This window comes from Euphorbia lathyris, chromosome 2 (genome assembly GCF_963576675.1).
Source record: "Euphorbia lathyris chromosome 2, ddEupLath1.1, whole genome shotgun sequence".
Taxonomy (NCBI): Eukaryota; Viridiplantae; Streptophyta; class Magnoliopsida; order Malpighiales; family Euphorbiaceae; genus Euphorbia; species Euphorbia lathyris.
Genome location: NC_088911.1, coordinates 139,395,940 through 139,418,325, shown reverse-complemented (window position 1 = coordinate 139,418,325; position 22,386 = coordinate 139,395,940). Strand labels below are relative to the sequence as shown.

Below are 22,386 nucleotides of genomic sequence, written 5' to 3'. Positions count from 1 at the left end.
ACCGCATACTACCTCTAAACAGTAGGGTACTATAAAGATTAAATGATTTAGCTTTGTTATCTATTATCTATTAAAATATGATTTGCTTGAAAAAATACAAAAAAAACCTACTTTTACTTTATTTTAATATTTTCTGTAATTAAATTCTAAAATATTATATTTTTCGTTTTATTACGTAAGAACTTTACTTAAGTTTTGTACATGTCTGACGAAATATTAGGACCGACCTTGGTGACAGTTCAATAACTATCAAATCATTATGTTCAAATTTAGGTACGAGTAAAATTGATCTAGTTTGACAAGATTAGAGGTAAAATTGTACCATTTCATATGTTGAGAATAAATTTACGCTTTCTAAAAAACAAAATGGGTAAATTTTGACTTATCTCTAATCTTTATAAAATAGAATTAAGTCTGTATTAACCCTTCCTCATTTTTCCTTTATTAACCCCCCAAAGCCCTTCATCTAATGAAAGCATAAAGGGGCTATTGGCCTTCTTAACTTGCAAGTGAGTGATAGATTCAATATTTACTGATTGTGTGTTTATGGTGATCTCTCGTGATTCATGGATGCTAAATTGATATTTGTTGGATGTTTTTACATAAAACAATTAAAGCATGTAGATAGTTTCCATGAAATTTTTGGCGTTTTCCAATGATTAGTGGGTGCTCAAGCGCCTCCTAGTCCCCCAGCTGGATCTGTCCATGCTTAAACTGATCTATTCACGCTTAAACTTGTTAAAAACGATATGTGTTTTAACTTGTCTAAATCTCCAATGCTCTACCACGTAGAATTTAAGGGGTGAATTCTATTAGTTTAAGTAATTTCGAGAAGCTAACGAGAAATCTCTAACTTCAAACACACACACACACACAAAAGAAATTTGACAAAATTTTATCCATGTCTCTGTCCCACGTAGATTCCCATTTCACGTTTCATTCTTTTCTTTTTAATATATCTAACTTTTATTTTATTTTATAGTATAACGATAAATAATAAGATTAAATTTGAGTTGCGTGGCGGAAAGAAAAAATAAAATTGACATAATCTAATAACCCTAAAAAAATTACAAAAAAAACATATATAAAAATAATAATTGTTAATATAAGAAATTAATCGGGAAATCCGCAGAATTCCCCTTGGAGGATATAAGGGGACAAGATGGGAATCCCATGGGTGGGAATACCTATTCCCAGAAGCACGAGGCAAAACAATCTCCATTCTCACTCACGAGGATTGTAATTGGGAATTCCTCGTCCCGTCAGGGCGGATCCACCGATTTTAAACAAACATGAAATAAACTAATTACCTACCACATCATCTAATTAATAACGATATAACTAAAATTTTCCTACCAGCAGAACATTTAATTATTAATTAAGGTTAGCTAGTCTCAAAACCCAAGTTTTACTACCTTAAAAAAAAGGGTTTGAAACATAAATAAAGTCAAAGGCTAAATAGTCAACTAGAACTGAAGTAAATTAAAGAATTAAGTCAAAAAAAAAATCCAAAGTGGGTAAGGCAAGAGTCAGCTCAATAAGCATTTTCACAGTTTGAATAATTACTAACATTTTCTTAATTATTCTTACAACTAAATTAATTAACATTTTTAATTTTCTTGCAATTTAACCTAATTTCCATTGACATTAATAAGGTTGGATTTGAGTCCATCCGGTTTGACACGAATAAGGGCGAGTACGGTTAGATACAATCCGATGATTTGAAAATTTTCAGAATTGTATCGGATAAAGTTAACGGTACAATTTGGTTCGGTTCTAAAGAAAAAGTCAACGGCTTTGGATCCTTTTATTAAGATATTTGGTCCGGCTCCAAAATTTTCAATATATTTACTAAGTAATATTAAAAATTTAAAAACCTCCAAAAGTGTACGTAATGTAAGTCAATGATACAATTCAGCTCGTTCATAAAGAAAAAGTCAACGGTTCAAACTAATTCTATATTTATTTTATGATATTTAATTCAGTTCAAGAATCTCTAAGATCCACGCTCAGCCGTAGATACAAATGTACAACTTTTAATGTTAGACATAAGATTGTGATATTCGATTCGACTCCAAAATCTCCAACATATTCACTCAGTAATATTAAGAATTTGAAAACCTTTAGAATTGTACCAAATTTAAGTCGACGGTACAATTCAGTTCGGTCCTAAAGAAAAAGTCAACAGTTCAATCCAATTTGATATCTTTTTATGGTATTTAATTTAGTTCAAGAATCTCTAAGATCCATGCTCAGCCGTAGATACAAATGTACAACTCTTAATGATATGTATAGGGATATGATTATTGGAGGAGAGTGAATAGTTTCCATATATAAACCAATACAATCTTCAGTCTAACATTTACTAGATGATGCAATTTCGAGTCTCGTTAATAGAAAATGTGCAACTTCAAGTCTTATTTGGTGGCCAAAACGCTGAAGGCTGACGGGTGGTCAGAACATAAAATTGCACATAAAAAAACTCATATTTTTTATTAATGAGGCTTGAAATTGCACCGTCCGATAAACATTAGCTTTAGGATTACATTTGTTTTGTATGTAGAAGCTAAATCTGCTCCCATTTATAATAAGCATTGAGCTAAAGTTATATGTTATCATATATATATACACACACTACTGTTGTTGTTGTTTATTTTTAGTTTTTGCTATTGTGGCTAGAAATTAACTGATCTTTTTCGGAATAATTATCAGTAGTTGTATCTCAATCATAACTAAACACTTTATATTTACTGTTTGGAGTAAAACAACAAACAATTAGAGGGTTAATTGCACCAATGGTCACCAAAGTTCGAAGTTAGTTTTATAAATATCATTGAACTTCAGTTTGTTTCAATAAAGTCATTGACCTTTCATTTTTATTTTAATAAAGTCATTTTTGTCCATTTAAGACAAAAAAAACTTGAATAGTGATATGACAACAACGTTGAAAATGATTGATTTTTACGTATGTCATGACAGTCAGATGCCACTAAAAAACTAAAAATTATATTTATTATTTACTTAATTCAACCGTTTGAAATTATCACATGACATTAGGTTAATGTGATTATGATGTTTGATTCACATTTTATAATCTTGAATATGACTAATTACGTGTTAATCACTTAATAAATCAACAACAATAACAATAAACAGTAAACAACTAACGATTAAAACAAACAGTAAATAATAATAAACAACTGAAAAGAATAATCAAACAAATTTTCAGTTAGATAATGGAAATACATCTAACAATTATGTCCTTGTTATGTCCATTTTAATGTAATTAAGCTTGGTGGGCCTTTTCTTAATTTAGGCCTTTTCTTAATTTAGTTTAGATTGGTTTATTGGGTTTTAAATTTAATATTATCATATTCCATGATAAGCCCAAAAGCATTTGATTTGATTTAAATTGGTTGATCAAGTTCCCCAAATTGGTAGATTATTTTAAACTCTAAAAAGAAATTCATCAGTACAACCTAGCAGTAAATTAAACTTTCAAAGTTCTTTATTCAGGTTTTAACAGAAAGATAAACTCTTTATTTACTTTGCTTTTTTGTTTATTGAATAAATGTTTTGATCAATGTACTATTATGTTAGACTTAGTAATTTCTCTTTTATTTGAAGTTTTTTTTTTTTTTTTTTTTGTTTATTGGTCCTGTTTGGGAATTAGCTGTTAGCTTATTACATTAGTTGTTAGCTGTTAGCCGATTACATTAGCTGACTTGACTAGCTGTTTGTGTAGACCTGTTTGGTAAAAATTAGCTGATTGATAATAGCGGTTTGTGAAAAAAGACGAATAAAGGCATTTCTTTTTTAATTTTGGCGCAGGAGAAGAGGAGGAGTCTATCTATTAGGGTTAAAAAAGTCCATTAATTTTAATATTGCAAAACGCTAATTGAAAAAGCTCCTTCTAAGAGCTTTTTCTAAATTAGCGTTTTCATCCCAAAACTCTCTCCCAAATCTCTCTCCACCAAACATTCCAATCAGCGGTTTCAGTGGTCAAACCGCTAAAGTTGGTCAAAACCGCTATTTTTATCCCAAAACGCTCTTTACCAAACAAGGCCATTGTATTTCTCATTGTATGGAGGGTCGTGGTCTGTCTCTCTATATGAGTAGTTGTGGTTTGTCTCCCTGTATGAGTGTTATTATGTTTTCTTTAATTGAAAAATTGTCTACCATCACATAGATTTGACTCATTGAAAGATTTATAATTTTTCAATTTAATTTTTATGCATGCATTAGGACTTGAACTCGATATTGTTGGTCCCTGGTTGGAAAGGTGTTTCAACAGATATCTCTAGCATAAACGATTTGAAACTCTTAGTTTCTCAAACTAACCTTAATTGTTAAAAACTAAGGTTTGAGGCGCACACACTTTCAATTGAGATTAGCAGTAGTGTTTACATGGATCCTAATGACCACAGTGAATTTGCTCATTCATCATTAGATCTAGGCTGATTAAAATCCTAAGGTAGAGATTTAAAGCATCCTATGGCTTAGATTTAATCAGTCTAGATCTAACGATGAATGACCAAATTCACGTGGTGGTCATCAAGGTCCATGTGAAAAATACTGTGAGATTAGAATTCGTACTATTCTAAATCAGAAACCTTAAATCGCAAAAACACATTATTCTATGTGATTCAAGTGTTGTTTTTCACAAAAAAAAAAAAATCCATAAAATACGTATACATGCCCAATAACACACATATCTAATGCATATGTTAATTTAAGAATTCAAAAACTACGCTTTTTTTTCACATTCGTAGATTAAAACTGAAAGAATACGAGATATGTGGCTTTGGTACCAATGAAGGTTTAACACATATATAAACGAATATGCATACGGGTTATCGAGTTACATCTTGTAGCGTAAAAACTCGTTGAGTTTATTGCAGCGGTAGAATATCAAAAGAACGAAAACCACAATTTTCGTATTACCGGTTACGAATCAACTACACCGAGATTAATCAGGAGAAAACACAATAAATCCACAAACTACGAGCAGCTGTTGAGATTGAGAGAGAGAGGCGCGTGGGAGGAGGAGAAAAGAGGCTACATAGCTCTCTTTCTCTAAGTTTCTCCATTAGAGTTAGGCTAATTGGGTGTGTCTATATATTTATATCCACCAACCGAGCGTAACTATAGTTATCCATTTAGCCTATATTCGGTCAATTTCCGCTACGAATAGATTATATTTGGCACATATCAAATATTTTCAACACAAAGAAGTATGAAATTACCTAGGGCTACTTTGACATCATAGAACCTGTTGTGGAGAAAAGTACTGTGGAAAAAGCTGATAAATGTTTAATAAATACATGATGAAAGTTCTATTAACCACGAAATGAAAAATAATAGAAAAATATATTATGATATATTGATTAAGGCTATTTTTTTCAAATAGTAATAATAATAATAATAATAAAACTTGATAAGGTGTGAAAACTACTTTTCCAAAAACTACAAATCGTAACGTTTTATGAAAGTATATTTATGAGCTTATAAGATTTTTTTTTTTTTTGCATTGATAAACATTGATTTTAGTTGGGATTGCTGCTTTAATGTCTGAAAAAGCAATACTAAACTGGTCTAGGATTGTAAATGAGCCAAGTCGCTCATGAACGGCTCGATGTTTGACTCGATAAAAGTTCAATCGTGTTCGGCTCGATTTAAACCTGAGTCAAGTTTGAGTACGGTGAAATTCGGCTCGAAAGTTTGTGAGTAGATCGATGATAGATTCATTAACAAGCTCAATTAAAGTAATGTTCATGAACACGTTACACGCTCATAAGCAAGCTTGGTTTTGATTTTTTTTTTTTTTTTAATAATAGTATTTCTACAAAGGAAGAAACTTAAAACACCGTAGTTTGTGTAAACTTTAATTTTGTAGATCTCAAACCATGTAATTTCATGTTAAAGCAACTTAAAATCAATATAATTAATGAAAATAATTAATAAATTGTTTAAAAGTGAAACTTATGAACATAATTAATGAACTATTCATAAATAAGCTCGCAAATAATTTATGGATAAAATATTAAACTCGAGGTCCTCAATTTTCTGCGGGGATTATTGCTAATTACTACTACTAATGAGCACTTCAGCGGCATTATTTCAGTTTCCGTCCGAACTACAAAGTATTTCACGATGTCGTTTCATTCAAAACCTTAAAAACGACATTCAACACCCTGCCGTATTGCACATTTATTGCGAACTGCAAAATCAATTTACAGTCTTCCTCTTCTTCCTCTTTTTCTTCTTCTCCGTCGTAGTCGTCTCCTTCTTATTCTTCAATCTCCACACCGCAAAGGAAACCAGAGAGACAATTTATTTATTCTATCCTTTTCTCCGGTTGATTTTCCCTAGCTCAAAGCAACAATCTGTTTTTCTGCCATTTTCGATAATTTACGTCACTGATCCTTTGTTCTAATTTGCTTTCTCGATACTGTACGTTCCACGTGAAGCATCTGCTAACCTCTTGTCAATTTCGAGAGGTCGAATTGACAGTGCGATTGATATATATTGTATTATTATTAATAGGAATTAGGTCGGGAGTACGTTTAGAGGATGTTCTTTTCCGGTGATCCAACAACTCGGAAGCGAGTTGATTTGGGGGGCCGGAGTTCGAAGGAGAGGGATAGACAAAAGCTTATAGAGCAAACTAGATTGGAAAGAAATCGCAGGTTGTGGGTGCGGCAACAAAATGCTGCTGCAATTAAAATTCAGGTTAGGTTTTCTTTGATTATTCGGACTGTTGTTCTGAGGTTGAGAGGAATTTGCATGGCTTGGACTTGGGAATTCTTATATGCCGAATATTTTGTTGAGTTGTTTTCACATTCTCTGTAATTTGCTGGATAGTGGATACCATTGTTTGGAATAGGGGTAACACGACGCATTTGATCACCATTTTTGTTGCATTTATATTGTATATAACTTTGAAGATTATGACACTTCAACCCAAATTGCCATCCCTAGTTTGGAAGAATTCCCTTAGAGTTGAGGACGATGATTATATTGCAGGTTGGGAGTTTGGATTATTATAGTTTGGTTACAGTGGTCACATTGTGATGCCTAAGTTTGTTTCCATAAATATTTCTCTGCAATTTAATTTATTAACATTGGTTAGGATGGAATGTGTGATGTGAAAACAGTAACTTGTGTTAGTAGATAAGATAATGAACACCCGAATTCATCAAAATTCTGCAATTGAAATAAAGGGCATTTTTGTCCTAAAAAAGTAAACATTTTGCGTAGTTCATTTGGAATACGTTTAGGACTAGAATATAGTTCATTTAGCATATGATTAGAATGAAAAAAGGTGAATGCAAGATAAGAAGCCATCAAGCTGCCCATTCAAATGATTATATCCCTTTAAAAGAGAAAAGATAACATGGGGGGTTTCTTTTTCTTGTGACCTTTAAATTGGACAGGTTTATATCGTGATATAGAAAAATTTGGAAAGTCAAGTCACTATAATCGTAACTTGGAATCGAGTATTATATTTGAATGTGTATATATCCTATTCATACTGTATCTAATCTGAAATCCAAAGATATATGGAGCATGGATGATTTGAGTTTAAATTTTGTCTGGAACATAAATTCTAGAACTTGATTGCGCAGTTTTGCAAGGTTTTGACTGATAAAGTGTCTGCAGAAATGCTTCAGAGGGAGAAAGGTAGTGGAAATTGAGCATCATAAAGTGCGGGATCAGTTCTACATAACCTACGGGAAGCATTGCCGAAATGTAGACAGGTAGCGACACATTGTCTTTATAACAATCTCACGAATTTGAATGAATAATATTATAGTTTTAATGTTTGAAGCATTTTTTTTTTAATATTTTAAATTGTCTTTGTATTCAGGTGTTCTTTTGGTCCAGATTCAGAGTTTCTACGCCTGCTATTCTTTTTTTTCAAGGCACAAAATTCTGGTGATTTTATGATGTTGGTGGAGACCTGCAGATTGCTTCTACGATTTGTTCGAGATGGTGGTATAATTTCGTCAGACCACTTAGAAGCTTATGAGTAGATAGATTTGCATTTTCATCTGGCTGTGCTTTACTTTGCTGCTGAGGATATTATTTGACATAAAATAGCTGTTATCGTGCAACAGGGGATATCGTTGGTCTGTTTGGTGGTGGGGATTATCTGAAAAATCGTGCTTTGGTGGACTATAGGGTGAAACAACTTGCACTCTGCTGTATTCAGGCTGTATATCATAATAGGTTAGTTTCAAGGAGGCTTTGTTCAAGTATCTCTCAAAATTGCTGAACATTCAGTTCACTGTCTTAAATCTGATTGCCAGTATGCTCAAGTTTAACTTATTATACGGTCAGCCCTTATTATATGCAAGGAACCTGATTAATTGATGCTTTTGCATGTAAAGTTGCTGGCGAGTAACCTTTTTTTCCTAATAATATAGCCATTTAGTTTTGGAATCCCAGTGATATGTACTTGCCGTTAGTATTCTTGATTAATGAGCATATGCTTGGAATGTTTTCTTGTGCTGCTAGCTTTTATTTTGGATAACAAGATGTTGCATGTGTGTAAATCATATTGTTTTTTTGGTGGGCTTAGTACATAATTTGAAATTTATAAATGACTTTTAGACACATACAGTTAATAATTTTCAACACCTTCAAGTACTATAAGGTTGTAACATGGAATATTATTTTAGGTGTTTGATTAGGCTTTAAGGGACAAGTTTGTGGGTTGGTGAGGAATATATGTATTTGTCCTATTCTATAGATTTGAACATTATGGTAGCTTATTCTGTAAACTGTGAACTTTCAAAAGGCGGATTAATGTTTTGATGGTGAAGGAGTTTCCTTGCGAAGTAAACAATTTGGCATTTTGATGCAGTTTACAATTATGCATGATCTTTGCTTTTCATTCGCAGCAGTTGTTTTCTGTTCAATTTTTATTTGCTAGAGTGCATTTGTTTTTTTTTTTTTCCCTGTCTTTAGCTTATGGTCCACACTTCTCTTGTTGCATGTGGTTCTAGGATTTTTTATGTTGATGTGCTCAGCTATTAAAAATCTTTCCAAGTCATGTATAATTCTTATTTTTTGCTTAAGTAGCCGTGTGATGCAAGTGTTGCTCATATGGTGTTTCATTTTGGAGCAGAGGACAATTGAAAGATCAGCTTTTGATGACACCACGGGAATCTAGTGAACCAGCTGTCGTTTTGCTGGAAGTTGTAGGCCTGTTGATAGATCAAAAACTTCCTTGGGCATGTAAGATTGTAGGCCATCTTTTGCAAAGAAATGTCTTTGCGCAGTTTAGGGAAATTGTTCTTACGGGAAAGGTATCCATCTTATTCGTATAAAGTTTTCTTGTTCTTAGTTCTTGATTTCATCCTGGTCATACTATGTATGATCTGAACGATGTATTCATGTTCCTTTTCTACAACATATCTTACAAAATTCAATTATTTAGTGTGAGATACAACCCTGGACTTCTGAGCTGTCCAGCGTAGCTGGAATAGATGCTATACCTACTTGGTCATTATTTTTTTTTCATGTGATTTGTAATACTGAAGAATTTTGACAAAGAAATGCCTTACTGATTTCCATATCATTCCTTGCTTCAAGGAGACCAACCTTTATGATAAAGGTGAAGAAAAATGATTTTGGCATATGCCCGTTTCTGAGGTCTCCTTGCTTCAAGGAGACCAACCTAGGTTATTTTTATGGTCATGCTTTCTCCAAATCATTCTTTGCTTCAAGAAGACCAGCCTTTATGATAAAGGTGGAAGTAATTGGGAGAAAAATTATTTTGGCATATGCCCATGGTTGTTTGCCTTTTGGATAGAGGACCACTTCATATTTCTCTTGTAGCACTTAGACTCTGAGGGAATTTCATTTCCAAATGTTCTTTAGTGAGGAAGATAATTAGTAATAACTAAAGGTTATGTTCCGTTATGTTATTGGGGTAATAATTGGAGAACAAAGGAGAAAAAGAAAATATTAATGGGAGTCAAATTCAGTAATGAAGCTAAAAAGAAATTGATGCACTAAAAAATTGTATAAAATTGGTGAACTATTATAAACAGACCATGTTATGTGATTTTCCATTTTTCTTTCTTTCTATAATCCCTGTTTGTGATGATCATACTGTTTTAAGGGTTTCAATATAACTTGTAAGATGATCAACTTTTGTAGCCATTGAAGTTGTTATGAGGTTTACCTCACTCTGCTTGTTCTATGTCAATCTGGTAACCTTCATTGCCCTTTTGAGGACAGATTGTTCCTTTCAATTATGTACAGGAAAATATGAAGGCAAGTGGTTCCATTGAAGAAGTATCTGCACTGGAGCGCATGCTCTCTCTTGTAATATTACACATTGGTCAGGACCCATGTATTTGCCCACATATTGATCCGCAATGGAGTTTCTCCTCTCAAATACTGACAATTCCTTTCTTGTGGCGGTTGTTTCCGAATTTAAAAGAGGTTTATAAATTTTTTTAATTTTTCTGCTGTGTTTTGCGTGGTTGTTTCTTTAATGTTCACTATTAATATTATATTCTTTTTTGTACTTCAAATTGCAGTGCATTATAATGACTTTATTTTTGCCCAGGTTTTTGCAAAACGGGAATTGAGCCAATATTACATTCATCAGATGGCACTTTGTGTGCAGGACAATGCTAGTGTTTTGCCCAATGATGTTTCAGCAGAGTGTCCTTCTCATGCTTGTCTCCTAGGAAATATGTTAGAAACTGCAGGAGAATATTTATCTCAGCGTGATTGTTTATTTGAGATGGTAAGATCTAATGAAAATCCAAGTATGTTCTTGTGCACAAGTGTATCACATGCATTTGTACTTCAGATTATATGTGTATCTCATATTGGAACTAGGAGCTTTATTTGATGACATAACCGTATCCATTTCGTCCTGTCATTTCTATGTTCTCCATGTCTTTTCTAGTTTGCTTGACATTGTTTGTTGTTTCATTCCTTTTCCAAGTTGCTTTGTTTGTAAGGGAAGAGCATATTTGGATTTTGTATCTAATTTTCCCTCTCTTAATTGTTTTCTCATAGGCCATAGACCTCGCATCTGTTACAACATTTCTGTTGGAGACACTTCCTCCTATAATATCAAGTCGGGAAACTAAAGACAGTATGAATTCTTAAAACAAGTTTTTTCTTTTAGACATTTTATTTGGTAACTAGGCTACCTTTTATTATTATCTTTTGATCTGCTTGATTGGTGCCGATAAATGCATGTTATTGTTGTTCTTCAGGTTCCACTGGCGAGGAGGATGTCACTTTACCTGATGAAATGGAAATAGTTTTGAATAGAGATTTAGAACAACAGATAACCAATGCCATAGATTCACGTTTTCTTTTACAATTGGTAACCTGAATTGATAGCCATCTACCAGTTACATGTTGGTTTAGTCCTAATAGTTAGGGCATATTACCGTTTCATGTCAAATTGCTAATCGTTAATTTGGATTTTTTATTTTTGAACAGACAAATGTTTTGTTTGGAGGCATTTCACACCTTACTGGTTCCCACTTTGAACAAGATGCGAAAGAGGCTACTGCTATTGGTGCTGCATGTGCTTTTCTGCATGTTGCTTTCAATACTTTACCTCTCGAGCTAATCATGACTGTACTTGCTTATAGAACTGATCTAGTACGAGTTCTTTGGAATTTTATGAAGCGGTGTCATGAAAAGCAGAAATGGTTATCATTACCTGAGCAGTTCTCACATCTACCTGCTGATGTGCCTGGTTGGTTGTTGCCTCTTGCTGTTTTTTGTCCCATATACAAGTAAGTGTCTTGTCTAGTTTTTTTTTTTTTTTTTGATTGCTACTTATATTGGTATTGAATTTTTATTCTGTCATGGAACCAATTGAACTAAAAGCTTAAGCTGATAGTGAAGACCCAATAATAGTTTTTATATTAATCTCTGATGCACCCCACATGCGAATGCCCCATGGGCTTGAAGCTTGTACAACAGAGGCCCATCTCACCATGTGTTTTTAGTCATGGAACCAATTGAACTAAAAGCTCAAGCTGATACTTAAGGCCCAACCGTAGTTTACTAGTTTTTGTGTTAATCTCTGACATCTTCCTTGTATCCTTTATCTATACATATCTTTATGGTACGGGCATGGGATTTCTATTTGTAGTCTTTTGTTATTCAACCTGGATTCTCTCTCTATACTTGGAGGAAGTGATACTGTTTTCCTCAATCTTTTCATTGTTCAATAGGCACATGCTTACAATAGTTGATAACGAGGAGTTCTATGAACAGGAGAAGCCACTATCGTTAAAAGATATGCGATGCTTAATTATCATTCTGAGACAGGTACGTTAAGTTGATGACTTGTACGTCAATTCCATTGGAAGGGGGAAGGTGGACTGTGGACTGTTTACTTTTAACAATTTTTTATTTTTGGAACTGTGTTTAATATTTCACTTTGCAACATCACAGATGTGATATATGCAATTTATATTAATTTCAATGACTGTTCTGTGCAGGCCTTATGGCAACTCTTATGGGTGAATCCTATGTCATCTAACAATGTGGTAAAACCTGTCATGCATGCCTCTGCATATAAGCGGAATCCAGTTGAATCGATCAAACACAGAGTTAATGTTGTGGCTTCTGAATTACTATCTCAGGTACTTCTTCTGAATTCCAAAATTCTGAAGAGCTAATCCTGATGGTTGGTTGTTGTACAAAGTTAGTTGTTAATATTTTTATTTTATTTCATTTATATGTAAATCTAATTAGGATGGGGTCCATGAATACTTATTGGTCCAGATGGGATATCTCATATCTGGTTGAAGTAGATTGTGTTAATTTTTCAGGAGATGATATGCTCTACGTTGTCTGACATCTTAAATAAATGTTGTTTTAGTTGCAAGATTGGAACAACAGACGGCAATTTGTACCACCCAGTGACTTCCATGCTGATGGTGTTGATGACTTCTTTATTTCTCAGGTAAGCATCCCTGATTTCCAGGAATCAAAGTGTTCTGTTACTGTTTCCTTACATTTTTCTGTCCAGGCTGTAATAGATGGCACCAAGGCAAATGACATAATGAAGCGAGCTCCTTTTTTAGTGCCTTTTACAAGCAGGGTTAAAATATTCAATGTGAGTGTTCACCGCCTTTTTCTTCTGTAATAGCAGAAATTATAAGAAATGCAGTTGAAGTGGTTATCATATCTTTCTTTCCATGCATCCTTTGATCTATTATTGTTATTATTATTAATCTACATTTTCCATGGTAACAACAAGTCATTCGGATGTCCATAATTTTTCTACCTATACGATCCATTTTCTGTCTGATATTGTGTCCGTTATATATATTTTTCTTTCCAGTCACAATTGTTGGCAGCCAGGCAAAGACAGGGACCCCAAGGTGTATTTACACGGAACAGGTTTAGAATACGTCGGGATCATATTTTGGAAGATGCATATAATCAGATGAGTGCATTGTCTGAAGAAGATCTTCGGGGATTGGTAATTTATTTGGTTATGTATTCATTTGAAAAGTTCATGATGTATGGTTCAATCATTGTTCTGCCTACTTGCAGATTCGTGTAACATTTGTCAACGAGTTTGGAGTTGAGGAGGCTGGCATTGATGGTGGTGGAATTTTTAAAGATTTCATGGAGAATATCACTCGAGCAGCATTTGATGTGCAATATGGGTTATTTAAGGTTGAAATACATGTTATGCTACATTAGTCAAATCCACCACAATTGAGTTAAAAGTCAGTTGTACTTAGTGAGTTAAGTCTATTGTTAATCAATCAAATAGAGATGACTGTTTGTCTTTTTTGAAAATAGGTAAACTAATCTTATTATGCATGGAAAATAACACTTGTCATGCACATACATGAGCATTTTGAGTGCTATAGTGCATTGGTTGCTTGACATTTTCTTGGCATTTTATTCATAATTTACAAACTTTTGGTGGCTGGTTTTATGTTGCAATCGTTACTATTTATTTTATTGACTTTTTACTTGCTGTATGCTTCCAGGAGACAGCAGATCACCTTCTCTACCCTAATCCTGGTTCGGGAATGATACATGAGCAACATCTTCAGTTTTTCCATTTTCTTGGAACCCTTCTCGCAAAGGTTTTAACTCTTCTTTTCTCGCCTTCATTCTGTTCACAAAGTCTGAGGGTGGTTGGTAGATTAACCTGGTTGTTAGATTCAATGCTTACTTAGGATACTTGTTGGTCATGAAAGCATTGATTCGAGGATTCCTCAGATCAATAATTGGATTCTCTTCTTTTTTGTAAGGTTCACATGCCCACAAGCTAGAAAATGGCTAACTGAGGGGAAAGAATTCTTCGTTGATTGTACTTTCTAGCTAGACAATGAGACTTGCATCTAGAGTTAAATGTCTGCGTGAAAGTGTCATTCTCAATTGTGGTGAGAAAGGGCTGTGGTTGGTAATGTTAGTGAATTAGGTGAAGTACAGAGCATAGTTATCAAAGGCGTGCCTTAGGCGCAAAAGGCGTTAGACTCCAGGGTTTCAAGTTAAAAAGTGGTTGGTTCAATCTCAATCCTTCCCTATCTAAATTATCTACAGTTGCGTTTTAACATACTAGAGTAGGAAAAAAGATCATGAAGACCTCTAGTGCAAGTGCTAGGCCTAGGCCAAAGGAGAAGGCTAAAGCACCACCTTCTAGTGTTCGAGAAAGAACTCCTACAGTTATTTGAGATGATGAGGAAGAAGAACCTAGCTTATAGACGAGTACCTTGAATATGAATTTGATGTTAGAGATGATGATAGTGGTGGTGATGACTTTGATGAGTGTTGAATATAGACTATGGCGACTTTAGTCACCATGAAAAGTAGTTATTAGACTATTATTTAATTAACTTAAGATTTTGCTGAACTTCAATGTTTTGATTTAGAATCTATTATTGTGAATTATGATTATTGGAGAGTTCATAGTTAATTTAGATGATGGATAATTGGATATGATTTATTATCTGACTGTGTTGCATTGTAAAAATGTTAATTGTTGTTATTCATGATTTTATGTATAATTTTTCTTCAGTGGGCCTTGTGTCTCTTAGGTATGTGCCTGAGCTTTGCGCCTTAGTGCGCCTTGTACCTTCAATAACTATGGTGCGGAGAGAGTCGAACCAAATCATCATACTCGTTCACTTTTCAAAAACGCTCCGTGGTTTTGCTTGCGCTAGTAAAATAACTGTCCTTTTGGTATCATACAGCTGTACTTTTGTGTTTGTGTAGACATTAAAATGGTATCAAATATCAATATATACTAACTTTGGAAGCTTATGCTATGTGCAAATAGTTTAGAGCATACTTGATGGACTTTGTCTCAAATATGACAAACAAAGAACTAGCAACAATAGTAAGAAACAGTAATAGAAGAGAGAGAGAGAGAGAGACACCGGTTAGTCCTGCTCAATGAAATACTCAACAAAACAGAAGAGAAAAATGACTAAAAGAGAAAGATATAAGCAAAAGATAAATCAGTATAGACACCTTACTGCTGGCACAACAGAAAACTCATACCCCCTCATTCTCTCTGTTGACAACGACAGTGCTATATAACCATTATTCTCTCATCCCTATTGAGTAACTAACATCTGCCGGCTTGTTCCTCCTTGTGTCCTTTTCCTTGTAGAGTAAACGTTCCATATTTAGGCCCTTAACTTGATGGGCCCAACAATTGATCAATGGTTTCATTTGTATCACTCTGTCACCCTGCCAACTCTTACGAAGGAATGACATTTTGCTTTAGAAGTCTGATTGTCGTGTAATATCATTTCTTTGGTTGCCACAAGTCAGAAGAGTTTTCTTTAGTTGTATGTATCAGGCTGGTGAAATTTTAAGGGTTTTGTATTATACTCCAGGATTCATGTGTTTGACACAATGAAGATATGATGGTTTCTCAAAGTCGATCTTGGCCAGCCTCCTAATTACCTTTCAGATTTTAAATTATCAAACCCCTTGGGAATCAGTGTCTTTTTGTCTCATTGTTTTTGTGGATCTGCTATTTTTTAATGTAATACGTAGTTGATGTAATTGGATTCTGAATTGATTCCCTCAGATCATGAACATTTGAAGTTCATCTGATTGTTTCATTCCCTGCATTCACTCTTATCTTAATGCCGCTGTCTTCCTTCTTTCAACAGGCTATGTTTGAAGGTATTCTTGTTGATATACCATTTGCAACATTCTTCTTGAGCAAATTGAAGCAAAAGTATGATCTCCAATTTCATTTATACTCCAGATTTGATCAAGTTCTTTGTATGCATTCTGTGGTAACATCCACCTGTGTACCTGTGCATGTCTGTCTTTTACATGGAGTAGATGTATTGCTTTAACTTCGTGAATTTTGTGTCATTAAACTCGATAATACTGTAATCACTTGGGTGCATAATGCTATTAACTTTGTAATGCATTACAAGCTATCATTGTTAAAAAAAAATCCATTTGGTGATATCAAGAGCTCTCTTACTACTCGTTGTTCACTTAATTGTGTTATACATAAAGGCATGAAATCCTAGATCAAATTTATGTTGATGCTGGTTCAGTTATATTTAGAATCTTCTATAATAAGAACCTGATTTCTTGTACACAATTCACTTGACCAAATCAGAGCAGGTTATGCTTCTCTAACTGATCATCTTTTTCCTGTAACCCTATTATCTAGAGGGCTTTTATCACATTCCACAAAAATGAGAGAGGAAAATTACATATAAGGGAGGACCTTTGATGGTGTAAATTACAGGATAAGAGAGCTTTGTGTCATTCACATTTGTGATATCAGATGGTTACATCTGATCTATGTGTTTTTGCATTGTTTATTAACTTGGTCCATCTCAAATACTATATGTGAAATGTCTATTTCTGATTTTTATTTGTACATCTCTGTTGGTATTTAAGAACTTCCTTTGCTCTCTATTCCCATTTAGTTCAGCTTTTAGCACGTTGCTCTCTTTGGCGAGTTGAAAATTAGTCAGCAGGATAATTCCAGTGACTTATGCTGATTATTGTTATACTTTGATCTTCATAGCATTATTACTAAGCGTTATTTGGGAATATTGCTGTATCATTTGTTTATGTTGTACATGGTGATGCTGGGGTGGATAAATCGGTTTATTTGGATTATCAGATTCTCTTACTATGGATATCAGTATGAGTACATGATAGCATAATTTTTGGTTTCTTTATTTTTGATGGTTTATCAGGCTTAACTAAGCATGTTTTTCATTTGTTTAATTTTATGGTTTATCAGGTTCAACTATCTTAATGACTTGCCTTCCTTGGATCCAGAACTATATCGCCATCTCATTTTCTTGAAGGTTCATTTAGCTTACAATGGATGCTTTTGCTTTCCGATTGGTTCTTTTTCAAAATGTTTTTTATATATATAATTTCTGTCTGTATTTTGTGATCTTCAGCATTACCAAGGTGATATCGGTGACTTGGAACTCTACTTTGTCATTGTAAATAATGAATATGGAGAGCAAACAGAAGAGGAACTGCTTCCAGGAGGAAGAAACTTGCGTGTTGGCAATAAAAATGTTATTACATTTATTCATCTTGTATCCAATCATCGTTTGAATTTCCAGGTATATGAACCACCTTTCAATTCGGTTCTTTCAGTTCTATGTTGGACTGTCTTCTGTAAATTGATGGTTATAATCTGAATTTTTTTTCCAGATACGCCAACAAAGTTCTCATTTCTTGAGAGGCTTTCAACAACTTATACAAAAAGATTGGATTGACATGTTCAATGAACATGAGCTTCAGGTATTCTGTTGCTTTACGAAGAGATTGTGAATCGCCATAGTGATGATTGTCAGATTTATTTATTTTCTAATTTCATTTCTTTCCATGTAAACCATATGAAATTGGTTTTTGTTTACAGCTCCTAATATCAGGTTCACTTGAAAGCTTGGATGTTGATGATCTTCGTCGTAATACCAATTATGCCGGAGGTTATCACAGTGTACGTTTTTTCATTCCTGGTCATTTGAATAAATTAAGTTTCGGTGGATGATTAAAAGATAGCTGTAATTTCTGTTAATTAACCACTCTATTTATTGTCTTCTAACAGGATCATTATGTCATTGAGATGTTCTGGGAAGTTGTTAAAGGCTTTACATTGGAAAATCAAAAGAAGTTTTTGAAGTGAGTTGTCTTTTTCTCGATCATTTATTTAAGGATTACTTGTGTTGTGCTATACGTTCAAGTATTCCAAATTGATCTAACCAGAAAGATGCTTTCTAGGTTTGTGACAGGTTGCTCGCGAGGACCGCTACTTGGATTTAAGTTCCTTGAGCCAACATTTTGCATACAGAGGTAAGATTTCTCTACTCTTTAGTCTTTATAGTCCCTATTCATGATCAATGGAGGGGAAGCTGCTAAGAGCATCTCCAAGAGACTCTTAGTCCACTCTCGAATAAATAATATAAACAATTGACTCTTGGTAATTTGAGGAGTCATTATCATCTCCATCAATACTCCTCATATTCACTCCTTATTTATTATTTTATCGTTAAAATTTGTAAGTATTGTTATATTTACCAATAGTACTCAATAATAAATTATTAATAAAAAATGAAATATAGGCACTAGGAGCTCCTCAATAAGAGAGAGGATGGAGAGGCTCTTAGTGATTTGAGGAGTCACTAAGTGACTATTGAAGTTGGTTTTTAACTCTCTCTTCTCAAATTTTAATTTAAAAGCCCAACTAATTGGCTGTTTGAGATGCTCTAAGTGTTTTGTGCCCTTTAGAATCGCAGCTCGACAGGAGGTGTGGATAATGAGGCCACCTTCACAACCTTTTTTTTTTTTTTTTTTGGATCTAACTTTATCTGAGCCCTTCAGCATAAAGACTTTCTATGGCTTGTGATTAGAAGCTTAAAACCCCCTAAAATTGCACCTGGGCACGCCCCCACTCTGTGTGACAAGGGTGTACGTGTGGCTGACATCGCCCGTCTCACACAGAGAGAGGCGCTGACCCCTGAGCCTTACCTCCGACGCGCCTTTAACAACACAGTCTCTACCAAATCTAGTTGAGAAGTGCAGATCTATGTTGCACGGAAACGGAAACTGGAAAATGTTACTTCAAAGAAAATTTAGCTAGGAAAAGAAACGGAAACGGAAATGGACACAGAAACACAGAAACGCCAATGGAGAAGAGTTTCCGTGCAACATAGGTGCAGATGATAAGGCAAATTGGCTTGTTACGAGAGCGTTGTTAATTATTTTCTCTGCATTTTTGCTTAGACTTATTTTTTTCTCTGTTTTTCTTTCTTAGAGCTGCAGGAAGTGCTTCAGAAGAGGCTCTTGACCGGTTACCAACATCAGCTACTTGTATGAATCTTCTAAAGCTTCCACCTTACAGAAGGTTCTTATCCTTTGGTTACTCAGGACTTTCAATTTAAATTTCTTGCCACTTTAGGGTAGTAATGAGGGTCTTAGCCAATGAGGGTTGGTCCGAGTGGTAAGGCGTTGAACCTCTGGTTGACTGGTTTGAGGTTCGATTCCCCACTCCGTTAAAATTTAGCCCTCATTGATAGGTAATCTGTAAATTCCATTGTAAATCCTCATCGAGGTCTGATTTGCCCTAACCTTGGGAGTGGGTAGACCTACCCTTACCTAAACTTTTTGTAACAAAAAAAATGAGGAAGGTCTAATGCACACACAACCACTCCAATTTGGCCAAAAAGCTGATTGCCCCTCCTGAACTTTGAAAACGACAACTTATGAAAATTTCCACTTACATCCCCATGTAGTAGAATTAGAGGCCTAATTATGTCACTTTAAGCAACTTCAAGGGGCCAATCAATGGTTTTCAAAATTGGAGGGGTTGTTAGACTTTTCTAGACAAGTTTAGGAGGCTAGGGATGTATTAGGCTAATAAATATGGATAGGCAGGGGAAAAGATCACGGTAGGGAATGTCTCTGTGTAGCACTGTTGGTTTTGTTCGAACACAATTTCACACTTCTTTTCGTGTTTGGATAAGGGCCAAATTTAACCCTAATGTTTTAGGAGAAGTGCAGATTTAGCTAACATATAAATGGTGCAAATTTAACCCTAACGTTTCAAAGAAATATCAATTTTAGCCTTACGTTACCGAAAATATAACCAACAAATTTTTTTGCTAAACTGCTTTAATTTATCGACAAACCTGTTTTGGAAAGTCTGAAGTGAGAGTTAAATAACATTCAAACCAGTCTTTTTGAATTCTTGGTAAAGTAGGGCTAAAATTGATCTTTCTTTGAAAAGTTAGGGCTTAATTTGCACCATTTTGTACGTTAGGGCTAAATTTGCATTTCCCCACGTTTTAGGGTTAAATTTGGCCCTTATCCCTTTGGAAAACCATTTTGGACAGTACTTTCATCTGGGCTTTTAGTGACAATTCTCTATTTTCAATTTTTCATGGGATAAGAGTTAAGTTTGCCCGTAAGGTTATTGGGGAAGATCAATTTTAATCTTACCGTACAAAATAGCGGAATTTTGTGTCAATGGTAGAAAGTTTAGTTTAGCTCAATTTCACCCGTGATTAAAAATCCAGTTCAATTTTATCCTTGTCGACGAAAAGTAAACGATATTTTATAGAAAAGGGTAAAATTGAGCTAGTATGTGTACTGCAGTGGTAAAATTGAGCCATTTTGCACGCAAACTTTAACTTCCCCGAAAACCTTAGTGACAATCCTATGCATTTTGTCTTCCATCATATCTGTATTACTCGATTTAGGCCTTTCTTGCTTCAATTTCGGTTGTGTATTTATTACGAGATATTATTGTACATTGACCAATTAGTCAATGTACAATAATATCCCGTAATAATCTACTTTCCTAAACATACAAGAATTCTATAAGGAAACAATATTAACAAATTGACCGTACAATAATATCTCGTAATAGTATCCCTCGAGCTTGATTTGCTGACACGGAGTAAAAACTTTTTGCACTATTGATGGTGATGCAGCAAACAGCAAATGGAAACAAAATTGCTATATGCTATAAACGCAGAAGCCGGTTTTGATCTAAGTTGATTGATTAAAACATCTCGTGGCAACATCAAGTAATCACAATCCTCACGTGCAGACCATGCAGAGCTACACTAGAGTTGCGGAGGTTGTGAGACTCCAACCCAAGTGTCGACTCGTAAGGGTACATTAGGATGGCATTTAGTTATGGTATCAAATGTACATATATATATCTGGGCAACATATATATATATGCAGTAGTATATAGATATAATATATGTAAATTATGTAGATGATGAAGTTTTTTTGTACTACTTTAAATTAAAGTGATTAATTGGTGAACTGTCTTCTTATTATATTAATATCTGTAAATGAGAAAGGTTAGTCTCTTCTTCAGTGTTTTGATTGAGTAAAAAGTTTACAGTATTTTGTATTTTTGTTGTTATGGTTTTATAATTTCCGATGAAGTGCAGATCTAGTTTTAACATACGGAATGGTTCAAATTTAATCAATTTTAGCTGAAAATACTTGTGAGATTCTTTCTGCTTGGGGAATAGGAATTTGTCTTATCTAGGGAAGATTTTTTGCTTTATTGGGAAAGATGAAAGTGCTACATTATCGAAAATATGAAAAGATTGGATTGATTGTTATTTAATTTTTACATCAAACATTTTGAACATTAATTATGTCTTAAGATTTCACATTTAAATCTGCCATGTTAATCACAATTAATTTTAGTAAAGTGTAAAATATTTGTGTTACTGATAATAACTAGCAAAAAGTACAAAATTGTTGAGTTTATGGATAACATTGTTTGGAAGGTTTGATGTGACTAATAAATAATAGTTTGATAACTTGCCGGATCTGATTTGATATTCCCTGCCGGAGTTACCTGCAAAACAGAACCGGAGACAAGATCTCCGGGAAAACTCTCCGACGATCAAGTCAGTTTTTGTAAGAGGGTTGGTAATTTGACAATAATATTGTAGGGCAAAAAATGTGAACGTACATTTTTCCCTTGTTCTTAAGGCCTTTTATAGGTGTTTTTTAGGTAACCGCCGAGGGCGGTTACTCCTTAATGGGCCACGTTCTGAGGGCGGTTCCCCCTTTTTAGGCCATGTCCCTTTCGTGGCTTTCATGGCAACGAACGTGGTTCTGAGTGGGAGTCTTAATGCTCCGTTTAGGAATTCGGGGCGGTTACTCGCTTCACCCGTTTCTGCTTATTCGGGTCCCATTCGGGGCGGTTACTCGCTGCGCCCGCTTCCTTTATTCGGGTCCCATCCGATCTTAGACCATGGGTCTAAGTATGGACTGAGCCTGCGAAATGAATATGACCCGGTTTAGCATCGCGGGTCATCACATGCCTCCCCTTTAGTTTGATACAAGAGCCCTTTAGGGTCTGTTCATAGGGGACGCTTC

The 22,386-nt window shown here is 34.5% G+C and overlaps 1 protein-coding gene across 3 annotated transcripts; it reads left to right on the top strand.

Moving 5' to 3' along the window:
- The first annotated feature begins 6,162 nt into the window (after window positions 1-6,162).
- LOC136220108 (E3 ubiquitin-protein ligase UPL6) lies at window positions 6,163-21,357 on the top strand. Of its 3 annotated transcripts, none has more exons than XM_066007807.1 (26): window positions 6,163-6,732; window positions 7,663-7,760; window positions 7,871-7,998; window positions 8,121-8,232; window positions 9,134-9,314; window positions 10,276-10,458; window positions 10,586-10,768; window positions 11,047-11,125; window positions 11,250-11,362; window positions 11,482-11,783; window positions 12,228-12,324; window positions 12,498-12,641; window positions 12,881-12,964; window positions 13,031-13,117; window positions 13,346-13,486; window positions 13,561-13,686; window positions 14,010-14,108; window positions 16,152-16,219; window positions 17,258-17,324; window positions 17,424-17,594; window positions 17,686-17,775; window positions 17,894-17,974; window positions 18,083-18,156; window positions 18,256-18,327; window positions 19,289-19,344; window positions 20,967-21,357. In XM_066007807.1, the coding sequence occupies exons 1-26, from the start codon at window positions 6,574-6,576 to the stop codon at window positions 21,002-21,004; spliced, it is 3,033 nt and encodes a 1,010-aa protein (XP_065863879.1). In that variant the 5' UTR covers window positions 6,163-6,573; the 3' UTR covers window positions 21,005-21,357. The 3 variants fall into 3 exon arrangements, with proteins under 3 accessions (XP_065863879.1, XP_065863881.1, XP_065863878.1); XM_066007809.1 differs by having other exon boundaries at window positions 6,167-6,732; window positions 7,674-7,760; window positions 19,289-19,378; XM_066007806.1 differs by having other exon boundaries at window positions 6,167-6,732; window positions 19,289-19,378.
- The last annotated feature ends 1,029 nt before the right edge of the window (window positions 21,358-22,386 follow it).